Source organism: Salmo salar, unplaced genomic scaffold (genome assembly GCF_905237065.1).
Source record: "Salmo salar unplaced genomic scaffold, Ssal_v3.1, whole genome shotgun sequence".
In the NCBI taxonomy this organism is placed as follows: domain Eukaryota; kingdom Metazoa; phylum Chordata; class Actinopteri; order Salmoniformes; family Salmonidae; genus Salmo; species Salmo salar.
In genome coordinates this window covers 1-27,533 of record NW_025548521.1, presented here as the reverse complement: position 1 = coordinate 27,533, position 27,533 = coordinate 1, and the positions used below count along the sequence as shown (strand labels likewise).

General features: G+C 46.8%; 1 protein-coding gene across 1 annotated transcript in view; it reads right to left on the bottom strand.

Annotated features, from left to right (window-relative positions):
- The window catches only part of LOC123733119 (lysine-specific demethylase 4C), a gene marked incomplete at its 5' end in the record, with an annotated part of 32,805 nt that extends 7,761 nt beyond the window's left edge, over positions 1–25,044 (bottom strand). Inside the window, 16 exon segments of the mRNA XM_045712481.1 lie at positions 2,556–2,675; positions 2,991–3,161; positions 4,184–4,384; positions 9,616–9,724; positions 11,363–11,418; positions 11,558–11,634; positions 15,679–15,932; positions 16,075–16,178; positions 16,353–16,534; positions 18,532–18,646; positions 19,219–21,899; positions 22,561–22,772; positions 23,339–23,529; positions 24,192–24,329; positions 24,695–24,798; positions 24,995–25,044. Coding sequence (XP_045568437.1) covers positions 2,556–2,675; positions 2,991–3,161; positions 4,184–4,384; positions 9,616–9,724; positions 11,363–11,418; positions 11,558–11,634; positions 15,679–15,932; positions 16,075–16,178; positions 16,353–16,534; positions 18,532–18,646; positions 19,219–21,899; positions 22,561–22,772; positions 23,339–23,529; positions 24,192–24,329; positions 24,695–24,798; positions 24,995–25,044 — 4,765 coding nt within the window.
- Positions 25,045–27,533: the final 2,489 nt, after the last annotated feature.

The following is a 27,533-nucleotide window of genomic DNA, read 5'->3' as shown; positions in this document are numbered from 1 at the left end:
ATTAAACCTCCTGTCTATTCATCTACCTATCAAAGTTAAACATTATTACACCTCCTGTCTATCCATCTACTTATCAAAGTTATTAAACCTCCTGTCTATTCATCTACTTATCCAAATTATTAAACATTATTACACCTCCTGTCTATCCATCTACCTATCAAAGTTATTACACCTCCTGTCTATTACACCTCCTGTCTATTCATCTACTTATCAAAGTTATTAAACCTCCTGTATATTCATCTACCTATCAAAGTTATTAAACATTATTAAACCTCCTGTCTATCCATCTACTTATCAAAGTTATTAAACCTCCTGTCTATCCATCTACCTATCAAAGTTATTAAAGTGACCATTTCCACATTATAAAACCTCCCATCTGGTAACACTGAGCAGTACCTGCATCAGAGAGCGGTTTAGGCATACCTTAACCCCACCTCTCTCCACCTTCACCCCACCCCTCTCCACCTTCAACCCACCCCTCTCCACCTTCAACCCACCCCTCTCCACCTCAACCCCACCCCTCTCCACCTCAACCCCACCCCTCTCCACCTCAACCCCACCCCTCTCCACCTCAACCCCACCCCTCTCCACCTCAACCCCACCCCTCTCCACCTCAACCCCACCTCTCTCCACCTCAACCCCACCTCTCTCCACCTCAACCCCACCTCAACCCCACCTCAACCCCACCTCAACCCCACCTCAACCCCACCTCAACCCCACCTCAACCCCACCTCTCTCCACCTCAACCCCACCTCAACCCCACCTCAACCCCACCTCTCTCCACCTTAACCCCACCTCTCTCCACCTTAACGTGTGGAGCAAGGTTTTTCCCCGTTAACACTTCTCTAAACCGTGGTCCACCTACGGTAACTGTCGTCACAGAGCAGCCCCATGCGTCAGCTGCTGTTGTGCAACATAACACGCGTTCCCACAGAGAGAGAACAAACTCAACTAGAGACTTAAGTGGCTGCTCCGCCATCTTGACTTGGTGAATATTTCATCATGTTTAAATAATGCAGACCATCACCACCTCATTCTCCTCCATCATCTCTCACGCTCTCTCTCTTCATCTCTCTCTCCCTCGCGCCCGCCATCTGTTTTCTCAATCCTCCCCCTCTCTTTGCCAGTCTCTCTCTCTCTCTCTACATAGAACTTACGGACTGGTTAAAGTCACCGAGTTCAGGGTACTAAAGATGACAAAGTTGAGTGAGTTCAGGACACTGCCCTGTGTCCTGTCTTGGTTCTGGACTAACACCTTTATGTAATGGCTGCAGTGTGTCCTGTCTTGGTTCTGGACTAACACCTTTATGTAATGGCTGCCCTGTGTCCTGTCTTGGTTCTGGACTAACACCTTTATGTAATGGCTGCAGTGTGTCCTGTCTTGGTTCTGGACTATCACCTTTATGTAATGGCTGCAGTGTGTCCTGTCTTGGTTCTTGGTTCTGGACTAACACCTTTATGTAATGGCTGCAGTGTGTCCTGTCTTGGTTCTGGACTAACACCTTTATGTAACGGCTGCCCTGTGTCCTGTCTTGGTTCTGGACTAACACCTTTATGTAATGGCTGCAGTGTGTCCTGTCTTGGTTCTGGACTAACACCTTTATGGAATGGCTGCAGTGTGTCCTGTCTTGGTTCTGGACTATCACCTTTATGTAATGGCTGCAGTGTGTCCTGTCTTGGTTCTGGACTATCACCTTTATGTAATGGCTGCAGTGTGTCCTGTCTTGGTTCTGGACTAACACCTTTATGTAATGGCTGCAGTGTGTCCTGTCTTGGTTCTGGACTAACACCTTTATGTAATGGCTGCAGTGTGTCCTGTCTTGGTTCTGGACTATCACCTTTATGTAATGGCTGCAGTGTGCCCTGTCTTGGTTCTGGACTATCACCTTTATGTAACGTCTGCAGTGTGTCACAAAAGTCAAAGAAGTGTATGTGTGTCCAGGATGCAGCAATTCGACCATGAAGGCCTGATTCACGCAGTGTCCTCTGAACAGTTGATGTTGAGATGTGTCTGTTACTTGAACTCTGTGAAGCATTTATTTGGGCTGCAATCTGAGGTGCAGTTAACTCTAATGAACTTATCCTCTGCAGCAGAGGTAACAACTGATTGGCTCAAACGCATTAAGAAGGAAAGAAATTCCACAAATTCACTTTTAACAAGGCACACCTCTTAATTGAAATGCATTCCAGGTGACTACCATGAAGCTGGTTGAGAGAATGCCATGAGTGTGCAAAGCTGTCATCAACGCAAAGGGTAACTACTTTGAAGAATCTCAAATATATATGGATTTGTTTAATACATTTTTAGTTACTACATAATTCCATATGTGTTATTTCATAGTTGTGATGTCTTCACTGTTATTCTACAATGTAGAAAATAGTAAAAATAAAGAAAAACCCTTGAATGAGTAGGTGTGTCCAAACTTTTGACTGGTACTGTATGTGTGTGTCTCTGCTGTGTGTGTGTGTGTGTGTGTGTGTGTGTGTGTGTGTGTGTGTGTGTGTGTGTGTGTGTGTGTGTGTGTGTGTGTGTGTGTGTGTGTGTGTGTGTTTACCTGGTACATATACGAGGTGTTTGATCCCTGGTATTTGGCTCCATAGAAGAGTCCATCAGGCCACTTGACCTGGACAGCCTCCCCTACTTCAGGAGGACCCAGACAGGCACAGTCCCTGCTCTGAGAGGACAGGAGAGAGGAGCTCAATGGTGTGTCATGTATATCCCTCCTCACCACTATGTCCTCTGGGTGGGGGGGTGTGTGTCCCTCCTCACCACTATGTCCTCTGGGTGGAGTGTGTGTGTGTGTCCCTCCTCACCACTATGTCCCCTGGGTGTGTGTGTGTCCCTCCTCACCACTATGTCCTCTGGGTGTGTGTGTGTGTGTGTGTGTGTGTGTGTATCCCTCCTCACCACTATGTCCTCTGGGTGGGGTGTGTGTGTGTGTGTGTGTGTGTGTGTGTGTGTGTGTGTGTGTGTGTGTATCCCTCCTCACCACTATGTCCTCTGGGTAGGTGTCGTTGCTGAAGGATCCGTCATCAAACATGACCTCATAGAAGGTCTGGGAGGTCACCTGGGTGACCTTTGAACTGTAGTAGCGCAGGTTCTTGTGTTTGGAGATGACGGTCTGACCCAGGACAATGTCCTTCTGAAACGCTAAACGCTGCTGAGAGAGAGAGAGATGGAAGGAGAGAGAGATATCACTGTCTGGCTGAGGATAGGAGACCACAGTGTGTCACTAGTAGAAAGGTATATTTGTAACCAAGCCTCAAAGTTCTACGGTAACCAAGCCTCAAAGCTCTACAGTAACCAAGCCTCAAAGTTCTACAGTAACCAAGCCTCAAAGCTCTACAGTAACCAAGCCTCAAAGCTCTACGGTAACCAAGCCACAAAGTTCTACGGTAACCAAGCCTCAAAGTTCTACGGTAACCAAGCCTCAAAGTTCTACAGTAACCAAGCCTCAAAGCTCTACAGTAAGCAAGCCTCAAAGCTCCACGGTAAACAAGCCTCAAAGCTCTACAGTAACCAAGCCTCAAAGCTCTACAGTAACCAAGCCTCAAAGCTCTACAGTAACCAAGCCTCAAAGCTCTACAGTAACCAAGCCTCAAAGTTCTACAGTAACCAAGCCTCAAAGCTCTACAGTAACCAAGCCTCAAAGCTCTACAGTAACCAAGCCTCAAAGCTCTACAGTAACCAAGCCTCAAAGTTCTACAGTAACCAAGCCTCAAAGTTCTACGGTAAACAAGCCTCAAAGCTCCACGGTAAACAAGCCTCAAAGCTCCACGGTAACCAAGCCTCAAAGTTCTACGGTAACCAAGCCTCAAAGTTCTACAGTAACCAAGCCTCAAAGTTCTACAGTAACCAAGCCTCAAAGTTCTACAGTAACCAAGCCTCAAAGTTCCACGGTAAACAAGCCTCAAAGTTCCACGGTAAACAAGCCTCAAAGCTGGCATTGGGAAAAGACAAATAAAGATAGTTTGTTAAGAAAATGGAACTGTTCTGAGGGGTTGAGATGTGTGCTTGTTAGGTCAGCTTATGTGGATGGATGTGTAGTTGTCTTATGTAAGTGCGTGTGTGTCTACTTGGTGTGTGTGTGTGTGTGTGTGTGTGTGTGTGTGTGTGTGTGTGTGTGTGTGTGTTACCTACTGTGGTGGGAGGGACCGAAGCCGAGCGGCTCTGAGTACTCACAGCAGACGAGCTCCGTGATTGGTGCCTGTGGCAGGTGATTGACACCACGTAGGGCCAATCGTCCGGCTCCATGGTGACCCCGGCGGCGTGGGCACAGGTAACGTGGAAGGAGGTGGGACATCGACCGCACGAACACTGGATACATGCCCCTCCCCCACCCTGGCCACGCCTGACACACCGCTTACGGCAATAGATACACTTCTACACACAGAGAGAGAGAGAGAGAGAAAATCAACTCCACTGACTAAATCAATAGATTCTCTCTCTGTGTGTAGAAGTGTGAGAGAGAGAGAGAGAGAAAATCAACTCCACTGACTAAAATCAACTCTTCTACAGAAAAAATGAAATAAAATGTATGAAATGTATGCATTCTCTACTGTAAGTCGCTCTGGATAAGAGCGTCTGCTAAATGACTAAAATGTAAATGTAAAATGTAATCAACTCCACTGACTAAAATCAACTCTTCTACAGAGAATCAAACAGAGAATCAACTCTTCTACAGAGAATCAACTCTTCTACAGAGAATCAACATCAACTCTTCTACAGAGAATCAACTTCAACTCTTCTACAGAGAATCAACTCTTCTACAGAGAATCAAACAGAGAATCAACTCTTCTACAGAGAATCAACTCTTCTACAGAGAATCAAACAGAGAATCAACTCTTCTACAGAGAATCAACTCTTCTACAGAGAATCAACATCAACTCTTCTACAGAGAATCAACTCTTCTACAGAGAATCAACTCTTCTACAGAGAATCAAACAGAGAATCAACTCTTTTACAGAGAATCAACTCTTCTACAGAGAATCAAACAGAGAATCAACTCTTCTACAGAGAATCAACTCTTCTACAGAGAATCAAACAGAGAATCAACTCTTCTACAGAGAATCAACTCTTCTACAGAGAATCAAACAGAGAATCCACTCTTCTACAGAGAATCAAACAGAGAATCCACTCTTCTACAGAGAATCAACTCTTCTACAGAGTTGTCAACTCTTCTACAGAGAATCAACTCTTCTACAGAGAATCAACTCTTCTACAGAGAATCAACTCCACTGAATTCACTAAGCTAATGCATATGGAAATGAAACGTTTATATGAACTAAACATCTCTATACAGCAGGAGATATGACCAGATTTAACCCTATAGTTAGACTAAGCATCCATCTTAACCATATAGTTCAATCTGTTGATTGTCATGCTTCCAGTCTGACTCAACACAATGTCACTGAAAAATCAACTCAACTGATATACAGTCACTGAAGCTCATTTAAGTAACACGTATATGTCAATTCAAATGTTCATATGATGTATATACACCTGGCTAGTGTCTCTACACAGCTGGAGATCAACACATTCCACTACAGATTTAAACCCATCATTAGCTTCCAGTAAGCATGACAGTATTACAGATTTAAACCCATCATTAGCTTCCAGTAAGCATGACAGTACTACAGATTTAAACCCATCATTAGCTTCCAGTAAGCATGACAGTACTACAGATTTCAACCCATCATTAACTTCCAGTAAGCATGACAGTATTACAGATTTAAACCCATCATTAGCTTCCAGTAAGCATGACAGTACTACAGATTTAACCCCATCATTAACTTCCAGTAAGCATGACAGTATTACAGATTTAAACCCATCATTAGCTTCCAGTAAGCATGACAGTACTACAGATTTAACCCCATCATTAACTTCCAGTAAGCATGACAGTATTACAGATTTAAACCCATCATTAGCTTCCAGTAAGCATGACAGTACTACAGATTTAACCCCATCATTAGCTTCCAGTAAGCATGACAGTATTACAGATTTAAACCCATCATTAGCTTCCAGTAAGCATGACAGTATTACAGATTTAACCCCATCATTAGCTTCCAGTAAGCATGACAGTATTACAGATTTAAACCCATCATTAGCTTCCAGTAAGCATGACAGTATTACAGATTTAACCCCATCATTAGCTTCCAGTAAACATGACAGTATTACAGATTTAAACCCATCATTAGCTTCCAGTAAGCATGACAGTACTACAGATTTAAACCCATCATTAGCTTCCAGTAAGCATGACAGTACTACAGATTTAACCCCATCATTAGCTTCCAGTAAACATGACAGTACTACAGATTTAAACCCATCATTAGCTTCCAGTAAGCATGACAGTATTACAGATTTAAACCCATCATTAGCTTCCAGTAAACATGACAGTACTACAGATTTAACCCTATAAATCATCAGCTTGAATAGCAGCAGTGCTTATTGCATCACATCACTACTGATGAAAATTCTGCAGGTAGCCTAGTGGTTAGAGGAGGCAGCTAGCCTAGTGGTTAGAGGAGGCAGGTAGCCTAGGGGTTAGAGGAGGCAGCTAGCCTAGTGGTTAGAGGAGGCAGCTAGCCTAGTGGTTAGAGGAGGCACCTAGCCTAGTGGTTAGAGGAAGCAGGTAGCCTAGTGGTTAGAGGAGGCAGGTAGCCTAGTGGTTAGAGGAGGTAGGTAGCCTAGTGGTTAGAGGAGGCAGCTAGCCTAGTGGTTAGAGGAGCGGCAGCTAGCCTAGTGGTTAGAGGAGCGGCAGCTAGCCTAGTGGTTAGAGGAGCGGCAGCTAGCCTAGTGGTTAGAGGAGCGGCAGCTAGCCTAGTGGTTAGAGGAGCGGCAGCTAGCCTAGTGGTTAGAGGAGGCAGCTAGCCTAGTGCTAAGAGGAGGCAGCTAGCCTAGTGCTAAGAGGAGGCAGCTAGCCTAGTGGTTAGAGGAGGCAGCTAGCCTAGTGGTTAGAGGAGGCAGCTAGCCTAGTGGTTAGAGGAGGCAGCTAGCCTAGTGGTTAGAGGAGGCAGCTAGCCTAGTGGTTAGAGGAGGCAGCTAGCCTAGTGGTTAGAGGAGGCAGCTAGCCTAGTGGTTAGAGGAGGCAGCTAGCCTAGTGGTTAGAGGAGGCAGCTAGCCTAGTGGTTAGAGGAGGCAGCTAGCCTAGTGGTTAGAGGAGGCAGCTAGCCTAGTGGTTAGAGGAGGCAGCTAGCCTAGTGGTTAGAGGAGGCAGCTAGCCTAGTGGTTAGAGGAGGCTGCTAGCCCAGTGGATAGAGGAGGCAGCTAGCCTAGTGGTTAGAGGAGGCAGCTAGCCTGGTGGTTAGAGGAGGCAGCTAGCCTAGTGGTTAGAGGAGGCAGCTAGCCTGGTGGTTAGAGGAGGCAGCTAGCCTGGTGGTTAGAGGAGGCAGCTAGCCTGGTGGTTAGAGGAGGCAGCTAGCCTGGTGGTTAGAGGAGGCAGCTAGCCTAGTGGTTAGAGGAGGCAGCTAGCCTGGTGGTTAGAGGAGGCAGCTAGCCTAGTGGTTAGAGTGTTGGGCCAGTAACCGGAAAGGTTGCTGGATCGAATCCCCGAGCTGACAAGGTAAAAATCTGTCGTTCTGCCCCTGAACAAGGCAGTGTTCACTGTTCCCCGGGGCGCCGATGACGTGGATGTCGATTATGGCAGCCCCCCATCACCTCTCTGATTCAGAGGGGTTGGGTTAAATGCGGAAGACGAACCACCACTCCAAAAACAAAATCATTTTCTGGATGGTAAAACATTTTCAGTGTAAATGTAAACGACTTAATCCCTGATCTAAAGTACGACCAAAATATACTGGATGGGGCCGTTAGATACCGGATGGGGCCGTTAGATACCGGATGGGGCCGTTAGATACCGGATGGGGCCGTTAGATACCGGATGGGGCCGTTAGATACCGGATGGGGCCGTTAGATACCGGATGGGGCCGTTAGATACCGGATGGGGCCGTTAGATACCGGATGGGGCCGTTAGATACCGGATGGGGCCGTTAGATACCGGATGGGGCCGTTAGATACCGGATGGGGCCGTTAGATACCGGATGGGGCCGTTAGATACCGGATGGGGCCGTTAGATACCGGATGGGGCCGTTAGATACTGGATGGGGCCGTTAGATACCGTTAGACACTGGGGCCGTTAGATACCGGGGCCGTTAGACACTATTAGAACTAACAACCACCATAATAAAACCAGACAGTCAGGAGAATCTAACATTCCCACAATGTCATGGCATGGGGCCCACCCTTCATTCCCACAATGTCATGGCATGGGGCCCACCCTTCATTCCCACAATGTCATGGCATGGGGCCCACCCTTCATTCCCACAATGTCATGGCATGGGGCCCACCCTTCATTCCCACAATGTCATGGCATGGGGCCCACCCTTCATTCCCACAATGTCATGGCATGGGGCCCACCCTTCATTCCCACAATGTCATGGCATGGGGCCCACCCTTCATTCCCACAATGTCATGGCATGGGGCCCACCCTTCATTCCCACAATGTCATGGCATGGGGCCCACCCTTCATTCCCACAATGTCATGGCATGGGGCCCACCCTTCATTCCCACAATGTCATGGCATGGGGCCCACCCTTCATTCTGTTATGTTTGAGTAACTCATAACATCAATTATGGCTAAATGAGTCAAATTGCAGGAAATTGGCATTGAAACAGCAACAAGACATCGTCTGCCAAGAGGAAGGCCTCTAAAATGTTCAGCTGGAGAACACGCCAATGGCCACTACCACCCAGGAGGAAGTAGAGATTATTTAGGACGTGTGTAACCCACTTTCTCCTCTCCTCTCCCTCTCCTCTCCTCTCCTCTCCTCTCCTCTCCTCTCCTCTCCTCTCCTCTCCTCTCCTCTCCTCTCCTCTCCTCTCCTCTCCTCACCGGCTGTGTTGTCCTGATACATGTCCTGAGTGTATTTGGGCCCCGCCTGCAGGCTGTGTGGAGCCATGCCTAAAGAACATCCACACAGTAAATTATACATGTGTTGCTGCACTGCTGTGAGGACAACGGGTTTATCTGTGTGTGTGTGTGTGTGTGTGTGTGTCTAAATTATGAATGTGTAGGGTTGCGGTGGGGGGGGGTCCAATGCCAGCAAACTGAAAGAAAGAATGAACGAACGACTGCAGGGAGAGAGAGGTGTGTCAGCGCCACCCTCAGTCTCTCCATACTCATCACTGAAATCACTCACACACACACACACAGTCCTCAATCACTCACAGACACAGACACATGCACACCCATTCTCTCTCACACACACACCTTAATCACTCACAGACACAGACATGCACACCCATTCTCTCACACACACACAGTCCTCAATCACTCACAGACACAGACACACCCATTCTCTCTCACACACACACACCTCAATCACTCACAGACACACACATGCACACCCATTCTCTCTCACACACACACACACACACAGTCCTCAATCACTCACAGACGCAGACACATGCACACCCATTCTCTCTCTCACATGAGCTCATTATCCACTGTTGATTGGGGCACATTGTTTAATTACCACTGAACACTGTTAATTAGAACTATTCTACTAGGACCTGGGAATTCCTCTGTGTATGTGATGGTGTGTGTGTGTTCTCACCAGTTTGTATCTCTGCATGGGTATCCTGCTGGTATCAATGGGACTCCTCCTGACTTCATCCCTGAACCAGACCTCTGATAGAGCTACTGCACACATCACGTGGGCCCACCTACACACACAAACACACACTTTAATTATTTTATCCCAAAATCACATTACAGTCAAGAAGGATTGAAACTTCAAAAAGGCACAGATAGGAAGAAAAAAATTGCACAAGTGCCTAAAAAAAGACAGTCAGACCTTTACCGTATTAACCACACAGGGACAGTCAGACCTTTACCGTATTAACCACACAGGGACAGTCTGACCTTTACCGTATTAACCACACAGGGACAGTCTGACCTTTACCGTATTAACCACACAGGGACAGTCTGACCTTTACCGTATTAACGCCACAAAGACAGTCTGACCTTTACCGTATTAACCACACAGGGACAGTCAGACCTTTACCGTATTAACCACACAGGGACAGTCAGACCTTTACCGTATTAACCACACAAAGGGGCAGCAGGTAGCCAAGTGGTTAGAGTGTTGGACTAGTAACCGAAAGGTTACAAGATCAAATCCCCGAGCTGTCGTTCTGCCCCTGAACAAGGCAGTTAACCCACTGTTCCTAGGCCGTCATTGAAAATAAGAATTTGTTCTTAACTGACTTGCCTAGTTAAATAAAGGTAAAAAAATTATAAAAATAGACAGTCAGTCCTTTACCATATTAATGCCACAAAAACAAATCTACTGGAACTAACGGGCCATCCATAATAACTAACGGGCCATCCATAATAACTAACGGGCCATCCATAATAACTAAACGGGCCATTCATAATAACTAACGGGCCATCCATAATAACTAACGGGCCATCCATAATAACTAACGGGCCATTCATAATAACTAGCGGGCCATTCATAATAACTAGCGGGCCATCCATAATAACTAACGGGCCATCCATAATAACTAAACGGGCCATCCATAATAACTAGCGGGCCATCCATAATAACTAGCGGGCCATCCATAATAACTAGCGGGCCATCCATAATAACTAAACGGGCCATTCATAATAACTAACGGGCCATCCATAATAACTAAACGGGCCATCCATAATAACTAAACGGGCCATTCATAATAACTAGCGGGCCATTCATAATAACTAGCGGGCCATCCATAATAACTAAACGGGCCATTCATAATAACTAGCGGGCCATCCATAATAACTAACGGGCCATCCATAATAACTAAATGGGCCATTCATAATAACTAGCGGGCCATCCATAATAACTAACGGGCCATCCATAATAACTAAACGGGCCATTCATAATAACTAGCGGGCCATCTATTATAACTAATGTGCCATCCATTATAACTAAATGGGCCATTCATAATAACTAGCGGGCCATCCATAATAACTAACGGGCCATCCATAATAACTAAACGGGCCATTCATAATAACTAGCGGGCCATCCATAATAACTAACGGGCCATTCATAATAACTAGCGGGCCATCCATAATAACTAACGGGCCATTCATAATAACTAACGGGCCATCCATAATAACTAGCGGGCCATTCATAATAACTAAACGGGCCATTCATAATAACTAGCGGGCCATTCATAATAACTAGCGGGCCATTCATAATAACTAGCGGGCCATCCATAATAACTAACGGGCCGGCCATAATAACTAACGGGCCATCCATAATAACTAACGGGCCGGCCATAATAACTAATGGGTCATTAATAAATTGTCCTTACTTGTCATCTGTAGTTTTCTTCAGAGCTCCTCCTCTCAGATTACACAGACAACACTCCTGAGAAAGAGAGAGAAAGAAGAGGGACATCACATCCAGCAACCATTTCAATCATGAATAAATGTTCATAGACTTATCAAATGAACAACATCTTTAAAGTGATGTCATACAGAAGCAACACATCTGATTGGCTACTTACAGCCGTCAAGGTTCCGTCCGCACAGCGATCACACGACCAGTCCTCGCTGACATCATCAGCGGCAACGCCATAGCAACCTAGCGGTGACGATACAGGAAAAAGCATGAAAACACAGACCGCAACCACACAATATCCCATCACAACAGATCCTATCTCCTCTAACACAGTCTACATGGGGAAGACCACATGGTCAGGCAGGGGACATAATAACAGCTAAAAAAAGAATGTTCCATATTAACAGACAGCCAGAAAGAGAACGTTCCATATCCACTACAATACAGACTGCCAGAAAGAGAACATTCCATATCCACTACTAAACAGACTGCCAGAAAGAGAACATTCCATATCCACTACTAAACAGACTGCCAGGAAGAGAACATTCCATATCCACTACTAGACAGACTGCCAGAAAGAGAACGTTCCATATCCACTACTAAACAGACTGCCAGGAAGAGAACATTCCATATCCACTACTAGACAGACTGCCAGAAAGAGAACGTTCCATATCCACTACTAGACAGACTGCCAGAAAGAGAACGTACCATATCCACTACAATACAGACTGCCAGAAAGAGAACATTCCATATCCACTACAATACAGACTGCCAGAAAGAGAACGTACCATATCCACTACTAGACAGACTGCCAGAAAGAGAACGTTCCATATCCACTACAATACAGACTGCCAGAAAGAGAACATTCCATATCCACTACAATACAGACTGCCAGAAAGAGAACGTTCCATATCCACTACTAAACAGACTGCCAGAGAGAGAACGTTCCATATCCACTACAATACAGACTGCCAGAAAGAGAACGTACCATATCCACTACTAGACAGACTGCCAGAAAGAGAACGTTCCATATCCACTACAATACAGACTGCCAGAAAGAGAACATTCCATATTCACTACAATACAGACTGCCAGAAAGAGAACATTCCATATCCACTACTAAACAGACTGCCAGAAAGAGAACATTCCATATCCACTACAATACAGACTGCCAGAAAGAGAACGTTCCATATCCACTACTAGACAGACTGCCAGAAAGAGAACGTTCCATATCCACTACTAAACAGACTGCCAGAAAGAGAACGTTCCATATCCACTACTAAACAGACTGCCAGAAAGAGAACATTCCATATCCACTACTAAACAGACTGCCAGAAAGAGAACGTTCCATATCCACTACAATACAGACTGCCAGAAAGAGAACATTCCATATCCACTACTAGACAGACTGCCAGAAAGAGAACGTTCCATATCCACTACAAAACAGACTGCCAGAAAGAGAACATTCCATATCCACTACAATACAGACTGCCAGAAAGAGAACATTCCATATCCACTACAATACAGACTGCCAGAAAGAGAACATTCCATATCCACTACTAGACAGACTGCCAGAAAGAGAACGTTCCATATCCACTATTAAACAGACTGCCAGAAAGAGAACGTTCCATATCCACTACTAAACAGACTGCCAGAAAGAGAACTTTCCATATCCACTACTAAACAGACTGCCAGAAAGAGAACGTTCCATATCCACTATTAAACAGACTGCCAGAAAGAGAACATTCCATATCCACTACAATACAGACTGCCAGAAAGAGAACATTCCATATCCACTACTAAACAGACTGCCAGAAAGAGAACGTTCCATATTCACTACTAGACAGACTGCCAGAAAGAGAACGTTCCATATTCACTACTAGACAGACTGCCAGAAAGAGAACATTCCATATCCACTACAATACAGACTGCCAGAAAGAGAACATTCAATATCCACTACTAAACAGACTGCCAGAAAGAGAACGTTCCATATTCACTACTAGACAGACTGCCAGAAAGAGAACGTTCCATATCCACTACAATACAGACTGCCAGAAAGAGAACATTCCATATCCACTACTAGACAGACTGCCAGAAAGAGAACGTTCCATATCCACTACTAGACAGACTGCCAGAAAGAGAACATTCCATATCCACTACAAAACAGACTGCCAGAAAGAGAACATTCCATATCCACTACAATACAGACTGCCAGAAAGAGAACGTTCCATATCCACTACTAGACAGACTGCCAGAAAGAGAACATTCCATATCCACTACTAAACAGACTGCCAGAAAGAGAACGTTCCATATCCACTACAATACAGACTGCCAGAAAGAGAACGTTCCATATCCACTACAATACAGACTGCCAGAAAGAGAACATTCCATATCCACTACTAGACAGACTGCCAGAAAGAGAACGTTCCATATCCACTACAAAACAGACTGCCAGAAAGAGAACGTTCCATATCCACTACAATACAGACTGCCAGAGAGAGAACGTTCCATATCCACTACTAAACAGACTGCCAGAAAGAGAACGTTCCATATCCACTACTAAACAGACTGCCAGAAAGAGAACGTTCCATATCCACTACTAAACAGACTGCCAGAAAGAGAACGTTCCATATCCACTACTAAACAGACTGCCAGAAAGAGAACGTTCCATATCCACTACTAAACAGACTGCCAGAAAGAGAACGTACCATATCCACTACAATACAGACTGCCAGAGAGAGAACATTCCATATCCACTACAATACAGACTGCCAGAAAGAGAACGTTCCATATCCACTACTAAACAGACTGCCAGAAAGAGAACGTTCCATATCCACTACTAAACAGACTGCCAGAGAGAGAACGTTCCATATCCACTACAATACAGACTGCCAGAAAGAGAACGTTCCATATCCACTACTAAACAGACTGCCAGAAAGAGAACGTTCCATATCCACTACTAAACAGACTGCCAGAAAGAGAACGTTCCATATCCACTACTAGACAGACTGCCAGAAAGAGAACATTCCATATCCACTACTAGACAGACTGCCAGAAAGAGAACGTTCCATATCCACTACTAAACAGACTGCCAGAAAGAGAACGTTCCATATTCACTACAATACAGACTGCCAGAAAGAGAACGTTCCATATCCACTACTAGACAGACTGCCAGAAAGAGAACGTTCCATATCCACTATTAAACAGACTGCCAGAAAGAGAACATTCCATATCCACTACTAGACAGACTGCCAGAAAGAGAACATTCCATATCCACTACAATACAGACTGCCAGAAAGAGAACGTTCCATATCCACTACTAGACAGACTGCCAGAAAGAGAACATTCCATATCCACTACAATACAGACTGCCAGAAAGAGAACGTTCCATATCCACTACTAGACAGACTGCCAGAAAGAGAACATTCCATATCCATCTATCTACAGTAATGACAGGATGATGACAGAGTGGTTGATAGCATGCAGAGAATGTAGAGATATCTAGCCCTCTACCACTCCATCTATCTACAGTAATGACAGGATGGATCAGCACCACTCACTAACTGGCTATGCTAACCAGTCTGTGGCACAGATGGTATGGAGACAGGACACGAAAGACTGTCTGTCTGTGCATGCGTGTGTGTCTGTCTGTCTGTCTGTCTGTCTGTCTGTCTGTCTGTCTGTCTGTCTGTCTGTCTGTCTGTCTGTCTGTGTGTCTGTCTGTGTGTCTGTCTGTGTGTCTGTCTGCGTCTGTGTGTGTCTGCGTCTGTGTGTGTCTGCGTCTGTGTGTGTCTGCGTCTGTGTGTCTGCGTACTTTCCCCAAATCATCTTGTATTCATCATCGAACCAAAACAGACAGTCAGACTCCTTTCCAAGGTTCCAATAACAGAGACCATATTTATGCTGCGTCTCTGTGTGTGTGGTATTGGCAGGAGAAGTTGGACAGGATGTGTGTAGTGAGACGAAAAGATTCACAAGCTGACAAGAGAAACACAACTAACTAGAGAGAGAGACACACAGAGACAGACACAGAGAGAGAGAGAGAGAGAGACACACAGAGAGAGAGAGAGAGACACAGAGAGAGAGAGACACAGAGAGAGAGAGACACAGAGAGAGAGAGACACAGAGAGAGAGAGACACAGATAGAGAGAGACACAGATAGAGAGAGACACAGAGAGAGAGAGAGAGACGCAGGCTTTGTACTCAGTCAACTTTTTCCACCAGAGTTCGGAACATGGAGCACGTGCACACACACCCTTCCCTCCACCCCCTTCTCTCCCTACTGACTTGCGTGAACCTGTAGACAGCATCCCTGACAGGTGAGCAGTGGGCTGGTGCCGTCCTCCTGCAGCAGGGCGTTGGTGGGGGTAGGGGGACACGTCTGCTCTCTGTAGCTGAAACAGATCTCTGGGAGCAGGGGCTTGCTCCTCCTCACACCCCCTGGTCCTCCTCTAGTCCTGGAGGTAGTGGGAGACGGGGGGAGAGGATGACGGGAGAGGGGAGGACGGGACGGGCTTGAGGCGATCAGCTCTGTCCTCAGGCTGGGGGGGAAGACAGATTAGAAGGAGAGTTTGAGATAGTAATATGTCTCTGTCCTCAGGCTGGGGGGGGACAGACAGATTAGAAGGAGAGTTTGAGATAGTAATATGTCTCTGTCCTCAGGCTGGGGGGGGACAGACAGATTAGAAGGAGAGTTTGAGATAGTAATATGTCTCTGTCCTCAGGCTGGGGGGGGACAGACAGATTAGAAGGAGAGTTTGAGATAGTAATATGTCTCTGTCCTCAGGCTGGGGGGGGACAGACAGATTAGAAGGAGAGTTTGAGATAGTAATATGTCTCTGTGCTGGAGTGTTGATGAGAGTCGTGTGGCTGTCCATTGTTGTAGGAGTAGACTGTCAAAACGGTTAGTGAAACTAGTCGCCTCCTACACAGTGTGTGTGTGTCTCTGTGTGTGTGTGTACCTGGTAGTAGGGCATGAACAGTGTGCAGACAGCGCAGTGCGGCAACATCTTGGCTGCGTTAGCGTTGTACTCTCTCTCCGCCGTGAAGTAGCACTTCCTGTTCTGCCACAGGAAGAGGAGGGGCTTAGCCCATGGCTCAGCCTCCTGCTCCTCCCCCTCTATCAAAGACACCTCAGGGGGTTCTGGGTAAAGAATAAAACAGGACTGATCTGTGACGGAGTTAAAGAAACTTGACTGTTGAATCAACAGACCAACAGGAGACTTCATGCTGATGCTTTTAGTAACAGTTCACATGTGAGTCATTTAGTGAGACATTTAGCAGACTCTCTTATCCAGAGAGACTTACAGTAGAGAGTCATTTAGCAGACTCTCTTATCCAGACAGACTTACAGTAGGGAGTCATTTAGCAGACTCTCTTATCCAGAGAGACTTACAGTAGGGAGTCATTTAGCAGACTCTCTTATCCAGACAGACTTACAGTAGGGAGTCATTTAGCAGACTCTCTTATCCAGAGAGACTTACAGTAGGGAGTCATTTAGCAGACTCTCTTATCCAGAGAGACTTACAGTAGGGAGTCATTTAGCAGACTCTCTTATCCAGAGAGACTTACAGTAGGGAGTCATTTAGCAGACTCTCTCATCCAGAGAGACTTACAGTAGGGAGTCATTTAGCAGACTCTCTTATCCAGAGAGACTTACAGTAGGGAGTCATTTAGCAGACTCTCTTCTCCAGAGAGACTTACAGTAGGGAGTCATTTAGCAGACTCTCTTCTCCAGAGAGACTTACACAAGCAATTAGAGTTAAGTGCCTTGCTCAAGGACAGATTTTTCACCAAGTCGGCCAGCGACCATTCGGTGGCCCAACGCTCATAACCGCTTGGCTCCGTGCCACTACCCAAAACAGCCATCGGTGTAGTTTGGGGTTGTCATTCTGGGTCATTTGTTGTAGCGGTTCTGAGTAGGCGGTTTTTTTGTATCCCTTTTTTTCTCCCCTAATTTCGTGGTATCCAATTGGTAGTTACAGTCTTGTCCCATCGCTGAAACTCACGCACAGACTCAGGAGAGGCAAAGGACATCCCGGCCGGCCAAACCCTCCCCTAACCCAGACGATGCTGGACCCCCATGGGTCTCCCGGTCACGGTCGGCTGCGACAGGGACTGGACTGGAACCAGGATCTCTAGTGGCACAGCTAGCACTGCGATGCAGGGACTTAGACCACTGCACCACTGGGAGGCCTGGGGTAGTCATTCTGGGCCGTTAGGGGTAGCTGTTTTAGGGGTAGTCATTCTGGGCCGTTAGGGGTAGCTGTTTTAGGGGTAGTCATTCTGGGCCGTTTGGGGTAGTCATTCTGGGCCGTTTGGGGTAGTCATTCTGGGCCGTTTGGGGTAGTCATTCTGGGCCGTTTGCTGTAGCTGTTTTAGGGGTATTCATTCTGGGCCGTTTGGGGTAGTCATTCTGGGCCGTTTGCTGTAGCTGTTTTAGGGGTAGTCATTCTGGGTCGTTTGGGGTAGCTGTTTTAGGGGTAGTCATTCTGGGCCGTTTTGGGGTAGCTGTTTTAGGGGTAGTCATTCTGGGCCGTTTTAGGGGTAGCTGTTTTAGGGGTAGTCATTCTGGGCCGTTTTAGGGGTAGCTGTTTTAGGGGTAGTCATTCTGGGCCGTTTTGGGGGTAGCTTTTTTAGGGGTAGTCATTCTGGGCCGTTTTGGGGTAGCTGTTTAGGTCGTCTTTGAAAATAATAATTTGTATTTAACTGACTCGCCTGGTTAAATATAAACATTGTCAATGGACTAAAAGGGAATGTTGGGTTTGGTTTTAATATTATCCGCTGGATTTGTTTGTTTCGGGAGATGGCTTAATATTGTAATCTTGATTTATGTATGATGCTCTATATAATAAATCTATTTCAAGAACTGTATATATGTCCAATAAAAACATATATAAAAAAAACACATTGTCAATGTACAGTTAATGAATGGACATATAAATGTCAGTTGTTCTTAAAGGCTGTGAGTCTTTCAACTTCATAACTAAGTAAAACCTTAGTTTGAAGTTGCTTCTATGCAGGTAACCATGTTAAAGAATGTGGCTATCATTCTAAGGCTGAACACATTGGTAAACCTACCGTCATCGCAAACTTTCCCTGTGTGTGTGTGTGTGTACATTGGTGTATGTGTGTGCCTACCGTCGTCGCTGACAGCCTGTTGTTTGACAGTGGAGGGCACGGCCCGGGCGGTGGGCTTCCTCAGAGGGCGACGCCAGCTCTTACTGGTTCTCTTCACCAGTGGAGCAGCAGGGTACTGGGAAAGACAGGGGGTCAAATGTCATTGGTGTGTGTGTGTGTGTGTGTGGTGCAGCTGGATACTAGAAGAGAACAGGGGTCAGACTGAGGGTTCAAAGTTTAAAGGTCCCCCGCAAATTACACCCTATTCCATAGTGCACCAAATTAACCGGGGCCCATAGGGGAGTAAATTGGCCCATAGGCTTATTTTGACCGGGGGCCCCAATAGGGATAATTTTGACCGGGGGCCCCAATAGGGATCATTTTGACCGGGGGCCCCAATAGGGATATTTTGACCAAGCCCCTGTTCAAAGTAATGCCCTATATAGGGAACAGGCTGCCATTTGGGACAAAACTAAGGTCACTATGCAGCTAAATGCAGGAATGTCACTGGTATACGTGAACATTTCTGAAACGCATAATAAAAACCAGTTTTTGTTTAAATATATATTTTTTTAAACATGGTTTTGAAAAGACAATCAAAAGGATTGAAATAGGTATTTTCCAAAGCGTGTGTTGTCGTATGTGTGTGTTATCGTATATGTGTGTGTGTGTGCTTTATGGTGTTTGTGTCTCAGCAGCCATACGCACAGTGCAAACCTCTCCAGGTTCCAGCCCCAAGTCGCCACACTCAAAGTCGCTCAAATCATTATCATAGTCTTCCTCCCCTTCTTCCTCCTCTTCTTCTTCTTCAGCCTCTCCTTCCGATGACTCACTACTACTCTCCTCCCTCGTGCTACTCTGCCCCTCATCCTCCGAATCTCCCTCGTCCATATCCGACACCCCCTCCTCCTCTCCTTCCCCCAGTCTCTCCTCCAAGGGCGATTCAGGAGGGTCAGGTTCTAGAGCCCCCTCGGCCTCCCTCTCCACCCCCAGTTCCCTGCACAGAGCCAGGGCTTCCGCTGCCTCCACCTCCCCTCTCTGGAGCTCAAAGTCTCCACAGAGACCCAGGGGCTCCCCGACACCGGCCGACCCCAGAGAGGTGGACTCCAGCTGGGCCCAGGTGAGAGGCCCGTCCCCATGTCCCTCTGGGTCCTGGTCGTCCGTCTCAGTTTCGTGATCGAGGTCTGTGACCTCTTTGCACTGCGGCTCGGTCCACATGGTGTATGGCAGTGCATCATGGGTATAGTCAGCGGGGAGCTCCGGGTGGTGGAGGCTCTCGATAAGCACCGCAGGACTCTGGGAGTTGAGGTTCTTCCAGATGCCGTCTGAGAAAGGTTTGGGCTCCAGGTAGAGGCTTTGGGAACTACAAACAGAGTCCATGTTTCGAGAAATACAAATGGATTCCACGTTTTGGGAACTACAAATGGATTCCACATTTCGGGAACTACAAACGGCATCCATGTTTGAGTGTGGAGTTTGGTCGTTGTTGTTTTGGTGTTGTAGTGTTGCTGAATGGTCATTTAATTCACTCAGCTCAGAAGAGTGGGCCAACTTATCTTTAGAAGTCAAACTGGTGCTAGCTAGACATAAACCCTTAGTACTGGAGTCTCTAAATACATTGTCTCTTTGAGAGGATCCTTCTGAGTTGGAGTCCATGGATACTGCTGCAGTTGCCGTCGAGGACCTGTGTTTGTGGATTTGCTGCGTTGGCAGTAGTGTAACGTCACAGAGCATGTGGTTATTATTGCTAGCTTGGATCTCCGTGGAGGTTCGACTACAGTGGTTCTCGGTGGTCAGTACTGCCTCAGACAATGTTTGGATTGGTAGTGCTTCTAGATGGGAAGCGGCGGCGGGCATTTTGTGCAGAGAGGCGTCCATTTTTGGTTGAGCGTCGCTAGTTGCACTAGCCGCGTAAGCTGCTAACTGTAACTCCAGCTCTGGCCTATGGTGGTCTTCAGTAGGACCAGAGTGCCGAGAGGGGGCCATTTTGGGCCGAGCGTTGCTAGTTGCATTAGCCACGAAAGCCGCTAACTGTAAATCCAGCTCTGGTCTATGGTGGTCTTCAGTAGAACCCAAGCACCAGTCGCTGTAAAGCGCTAACGGTCGAAAATCCTCTTCCTCTGACTTCTTTGACGCCAACTCGACCTCGCACACCTCGTCCGTTAACGTTTCTGTTTCTGACGAGAGGGTCGTGGGCGTCTCGCGTTGGAGCACGGGGGCGAGGACCGGGTGACTGTCCGGTAAATCCGGTAAGGTTAGAGCACCACCATGTGGGCCAGTCGAGGAGGAGGAGGACGACGACCTCGGACCTTTGACCTCAGTGTGACCTCCGCTGACGGCGAGGGTGAGGGAGGGCATCTCCTGGGTGAGAACAGGCGGTAGGGGCGGGCAGAACCTCATCTCTCCAGACAGTTCTGGAGTGAGGAAGGGCATGTCGACCCCGTTGTTCCTCTGGAGGAGAGGAGGGGAACAGTCTTGTAAACTACACTTTGGAAGCGAAGGGTTTTGTATGGGGACACAGTTGTGTGTAGTATACATAGGAAGAGAGGAACAGTTTTCAATAGGAGTGCAGTTTTGTTCACTACACCTGAACAAGTTAGCTGGACCAGAACTAGGGCTGGAAATAACACATCCTCTGGGCCCAGAGTCAGTATTAGTGGAAATGTCATTATAAAGTGCTGGTGTTCTGCTTTCAGAGTTGTGACTGCTGTGCGTCGTAGTAGTAGTAGTAGTGTTAGTATTAACTGCAGTACCTTGACATGTGTCCATTTTATACTCAGTGCTGGGGGCTAGGGTTGAGGTTAGGTTTAGAGACGACTTCTCTACGTAAGAAGAGCTTGATTGAAAAGCTCCAGGGCCACAGGCTGAGTCCGTACACCCCTGAGCCCCAGTCGGGTGCACCGTTCTGGGGGAAGGTAACCTGGTCCGTAAGGGATCTGGAGAGGGGTGGACATCCATAGAGCAGTCCTCAGGGACCAGTCCCAGTGGAGTAGATTCTATACATACTGACTTAAACGGTCCTCCGGGGATTTCTCTTCTTTCTGATTGGGCAGGTGTAGGGGCAGCCTCGGACCTCTGATGGGGTCCTTTAATGACCTCTGCGAACTCTGACCCTGAGGGGTTCTGTGGGGGGTTAGTGGGATGCAGATGGGGTGAGGGGTGAGTCCCTACCCCTGTCCCTTGTTCTGTGGTGTCCACTGAGACAGGGGTCAGAGAGGGAGAGGGGCGAGAAGCGAAGACGGAAGAGGGTGAGGAGAGAGAAGCGAAGACGGAAGAGGGAGAGGGGAAAGACGAGGGGCGCAGAGTTTCAGGAGGACAGGGGAAGGCCAACCGGTCACTCTCCACTTCCATTCTGTTGACTTTCACCACACACATCTGCCGGCAAGGACCTGTGGAACAGAGACACAACAGAAAATACACTCAGATAAAAAAATTCAAATGCCTTTGAGATGGTAAAAAAACAAAAAAACATTTGAATGATAAAATATTAGTCTACATGGGATCGAATCCAGAAGATATTACAGAAGAAAAAGGCTTGGGTCCATTTGGATCTCTAACCCATAGAATTAGGAATTACAATACTAGAATGGACATGAACCTGCTTATGATGGGATAAAGGGCAGCCATTTTGGTCAGGGAGTTGGTCAACCATGCTTTGCCAGTGCTGTTTATAAGACATAGTGTAAAATAACGAAGTTGAACAATTTTGTCTGCACTGTATATCTGTTAGCTAGCCAGACTGTTTTAGACCAATGGTTCCATTCATTTTTGCACAATATTTTAGGTTGACAATAATTCTATTGCACAATTTCTGATATATCACACACCTTAGTTTTATTTTAAGTATCAGAATTATACCTCTACTGCCATTCATTCCAATTAGACTGGTTTGGATTTCTCCCTGACCAATATGGCTGACATTTTCACCCCATTCTTGAACGTTGAGGGTTTATGACATAGCCCCTCTAGTAATTTAATTGGATCTCTTACAATCAATCAATCAATCAATCAATCGATACATCGTTCAGAATCACTCAACTAATCTCTTACCAGGGAGCCGGAGTGTATTCTCAGTGTGATCCTCTCCCTCTCCTTCCTCCTCATCCTCCTCATCCTCCCCAGCCCTGCAACCTCTCCGGACCTTGGGACCCAGGGTGCCTCCGAGGCCTCTCCTCCTACCCAGGACAGAGCACCCTTCCAGGGCTACAGGCTCCTCGCTGGTCCTCAGGCGCTTGGATCTGGTCCGTGGGTGTGGGAGGCTGCTGTAAGGGGGCCAAATTTAGCATCTCTTTGACATGCCACTTATTCAGAACAATTTAAAAATATATATTCAATGCATGTTCACACACACTTCCAAACTCCTCCCTCCTCCTCCCACACACCTCCCTCCCTCCCTCCTCCTCCCCACACCTCCCTCCCTCCTCCCACACACCTCCCTCCCAAACACCTCCCTCCCACCTCCCCACACACCTCCCTCCCTCCCTCCTCCCCACACACCTCCCTCCTCCCCCCTCCTCCCCACACCTCTCTCCCTCCTCCTCCCCACACACCTCCCTCCCTCCATCCCCACACCTCCCTCCCTCCCCTCCCCACACCTCCCTCCCTCCATCCCCATACACCTCCCTCCCTCCCCACACACCTCCTCCTCCCCCCTCCCTCCCTCCATCCCCATCACCTCCCTCCCTCCATCCCCATACCTCTCCCCCACACACTCCCTCCCCCCCTCCCTCCCTCCCCACACACCTCCCTCCTCCTCCCCCATACACCTCCCTCCATCCATCCCCACACACCTCCCTCCCTCCCTCCCTCCATCCATCCCTCCCCATACCTGCTGACAGGAGTCTTGACCCGGCTGCGCTGTAGCCAGTTCTGCAGCTCTGGGGTGGTGGCGGGCGTGGCTCGGGTGTGGTCCAGAGGACAGGAGTCCTTCCCCAGCTTCCAGACAGCATAACGGTCCGGTTGGAACCACTTCACAAAGGGATCCATACTGATCTTCACCATGTCTTTACTGCATGTACACTAGGGTGGAGGGGAGAAGGGAGTTAGCATACTATATAGTGTGGAATCTCTCCACAAAAGGGATCCATACGGATCTTCACCACGTCCCTACTACACTAGAGAGGAGGGGACAGGGGTTAGGATCCAGACTAGCATACTATTAAGTGTGTGCAGGGGAAGTAGAATCGCTAGCCTGTTAGCTGTGTGTGCGCAGGGGAAGTAGAATCGCTAGCCTGTTAGCTGTGTGTGCAGGGGAAGTAGAATCCTTAGCTTGTTAGCTGTGTGTGCAGGGGAAGTAGAATCCTTAGCTTGTTAGCTGTGTGTGTGCAGGGGAAGTAGAATAAGCTAGCTTGTTAGCTGTGTGTGCAGGGGAAGTAGAATAAGCTAGCTTGTTAGCTGTGTGTGCAGGGGAAGTAGAATCGCTAGCTTGTTAGCTGTGTGTGCAGGGGAAGTAGAATCGCTAGCTTGTTAGCTGTGTGTGCAGGGGAAGTAGAATCGCTAGCTTGTTAGCTGTGTGTGCTAGAAGCTTCCATTGTGAAAGTGACATCACCTGCCCTGAGACCCAGAAGTACTGCCTCCCCCCAGAGGTACTGACCATAGTTCTGGAGGGGTCCCTGGTTCCACGTGGAAATACACAACAGAAATAGTTCAGAGTAAACAGCGTCGTGTTTTCTTCCTCTTACCTGAGTGGCCACCTTGCCGTAGTCGATCCATCGGACACTAGCGAAGTTGGTAGACTCGGCACAGTTGAAGCCGTGGTTGAAGCCAGCGTGGTAACCATAGGGGAAGGTAATCATAAACTCGCCTGCCTCCTGGGTGATCTGGAGAGAGGAGGAGGAGGGAGTTGAGAAGAAAACCACTGGAAAATGTCCTTTATCAATTTGTCCCCGTTGAGATCCCTTGACAGAGAAGAGAATCTCCCACACTGTTCTTGGCAGGATCACTTGTGTTAATCTAGCTAACGTATCAGCCTCACATATACACAACCTCTCTCCAAATGAAGACCAGGTCAAGACAGTATCTCAGCAGTAAGGCAATATACAACCAGTCAATACACAATCAACTAAAGTGAAGAGCTGTTGTAATGTTGGTAAAGATGACTAGAAGGCAGGTTTGTGACAGTGTAGAAGTGTGTGTTGTAACACTATGTTGTAGCCACAGTTAAGACACAGTCAGTTAGTCCTACCTTGTCGAAGGGGATGCTGTACTTCTTCAGGATGGACGGGGAGATCAGGGTCATCTTATGACGGAGAAACGCCTCACATCCTTTAAACCCGTTGGGGAAGAAACCTGGAAAACACACACACACACACACACACACACACACGTTGGTACAACAATTTAGGTCTATCCTCCTAAGACCACAATTAGACCGGCAGCCCAATTATTGTCAAAAGACCAAAATTAGGCTGCCTGTCTAAAAGCTGCAAAAGTGTTCTAGTTTTACTTAGCATTTCATCTTGTTAAACTTGACCAGAAATCTTACCTGTAGCCAGTCTCTCCAGTCTCTTCCCATGTTCAGGGGGGATGGCATACCTGTAGACAGAGACAACGTGTCTAACGTCAATACACCTGTAGACAACGTGTCTAACGTCAATACACCTGTAGACAACGTGTCTAACGTCAATACACCTGTAGACAACGTGTCCAATACACCTGTAGACAACGTGTCCAATACACCTGTAGACAACGTGTCCAATACACCTGTAGACAACGTGTCCAATACACCTGTAGACAACGTGTCTAATACACCTGTAGACAACGTGTCTAATACACCTGTAGACAACGTGTCTAATACACCTGTAGACAACGTGTCTAATGTTAATACACCTGTAGACAACGTGTCTAATGTCAATACACCTGTAGACAACGTGTCTAATGTTAATACACCTGTAGACAACGTGTCTAATGTTAATACACCTGTAGACAACGTGTCTAATGTTAATACACCTGTAGACAACGTGTCTAATGTCAATACACCTGTAGACAACGTGTCTAATGTCAATACACCTGTAGACAACGTGTCTAATGTCAATACACCTGTAGACAACGTGTCTAATGTCAATACACCTGTAGACAACGTGTCTAATGTCAATACACCTGTAGACAACGTGTCTAATGTCAATACACCTGTAGACAACCGTGTCTAACGTCCAATACACCTGTAGACAACGTGTCTAACGTCAATACACCTGTAGACAACGTGTCTAATGTTAATACACCTGTAGACAACGTGTCTAATGTCAATACACCTGTAGACAACGTGTCTAATGTCAATACACCTGTAGACAACGTGTCTAATACACCTGTAGACAACGTGTCTAACGTTAATACACCTGTAGACAACGTGTCTAATGTTAATACACCTGTAGACAACGTGTCTAATGTCAATACACCTGTAGACAACGTGTCTAATGTCAATACACCTGTAGACAACGTGTCTAATGTTAATACACCTGTAGACAACGTGTCTAATGTCAATACACCTGTAGACAACGTGTCTAATGTCAATACACCTGTAGACAACGTGTCTAATGTCAATACACCTGTAGACAACGTGTCTAATGTCAATACACCTGTAGACAACGTGTCTAATGTCAATACACCTGTAGACAACGTGTCTAATGTCAATACACCTGTAGACAACGTGTCTAATGTCAATACACCTGTAGACAACGTGTCTAATGTCAATACACCTGTAGACAACGTGTCTAATGTCAATACACCTGTAGACAACGTGTCTAATGTTAATACACCTGTAGACAACGTGTCTAACGTCAATACACCTGTAGACAACGTGTCTAATACACCTGTAGACAACGTGTCTAACGTCAATACACCTGTAGACAACGTGTCTAATGTCAATACACCTGTAGACAACGTGTCTAATGTCAATACACCTGTAGACAACGTGTCTAATGTCAATACACCTGTAGACAACGTGTCTAATGTCAATACACCTGTAGACAACGTGTCTAATGTCAATACACCTGTAGACAACGTGTCTAATGTCAATACACCTGTAGACAACGTGGTTCTAATGTTAATACACCTGTGGACAACGTGTCTAACGTCAATACACCTGTAGACAACGTGTCTAACGTCAATACACCTGTAGACAACGTGTCTAACGTCAATACACCTGTAGACAACGTGTCTAACGTCAATACACCTGTAGACAACGTGTCTAATGTCAATACACCTGTAGACAACGTGTCTAATACACCTGTAGACAACGTGTCTAATGTTAATACACCTGTAGACAACGAGAATGTTTGTCAGTTTAATACATAAGGTAAATACTAAACTAGTTTATGGTAGGTGTTATGTAGAGGGAGACAAACTGTTCAGATGTTTCATCATCTACACTGACAATACTGGCCCCTAGTGGTGAGCCTTGGAATTCTAACTATTCTAAAGTTCCTGATATGGAACCAGGAGAACTCTGTAGAATTCCCTCAGGGTTCTTAGGCATTCCATTTCACCTCTTCTCCCCCATCAGAAGCCCATACTATCTGCCCCATATTCAACGGTCAGTCTGGGTAAGGGTGTCTGTGTGTGTGTGTGTGTGTGTGTGTAAGGGGAGAGGGAGGACTGCCCCAGGAGTGGGGGAAGTGAGGGGTGAGGAGGGGTTGAGAGAAGAGCTTACCCTTCAGGGAAATGTGTGAAAATGGGGAGCGGTGAGAACAATGTATGTGTTACAGGACTTCCTGCTCTAATGAGCAGCAGTATACCTCCAGAGGAATGGAGAGATGGGGAGACTAAGAGAGGGAGGTGGAAGGAGGGAGACTCACCAGGGAGGAATAAAGAAATCATTCCCTTCCTACCCATCTCTCCCTCTAACCCTGCTCATTCCCCTCTCCCTTCCTACCCATCTCTCCCTCTAACCCTGCTCATTCCCCTCTCCCTTCCTACCCATCTCTCCCTCTAACCCTGCTCATTCCCCTCTCCCTTCCTACCCATCTCTCCCTCTAACCCTGCTCATTCCCCTCTCCCTTCCTACCCATCTCTCCCTCTAACCCTGC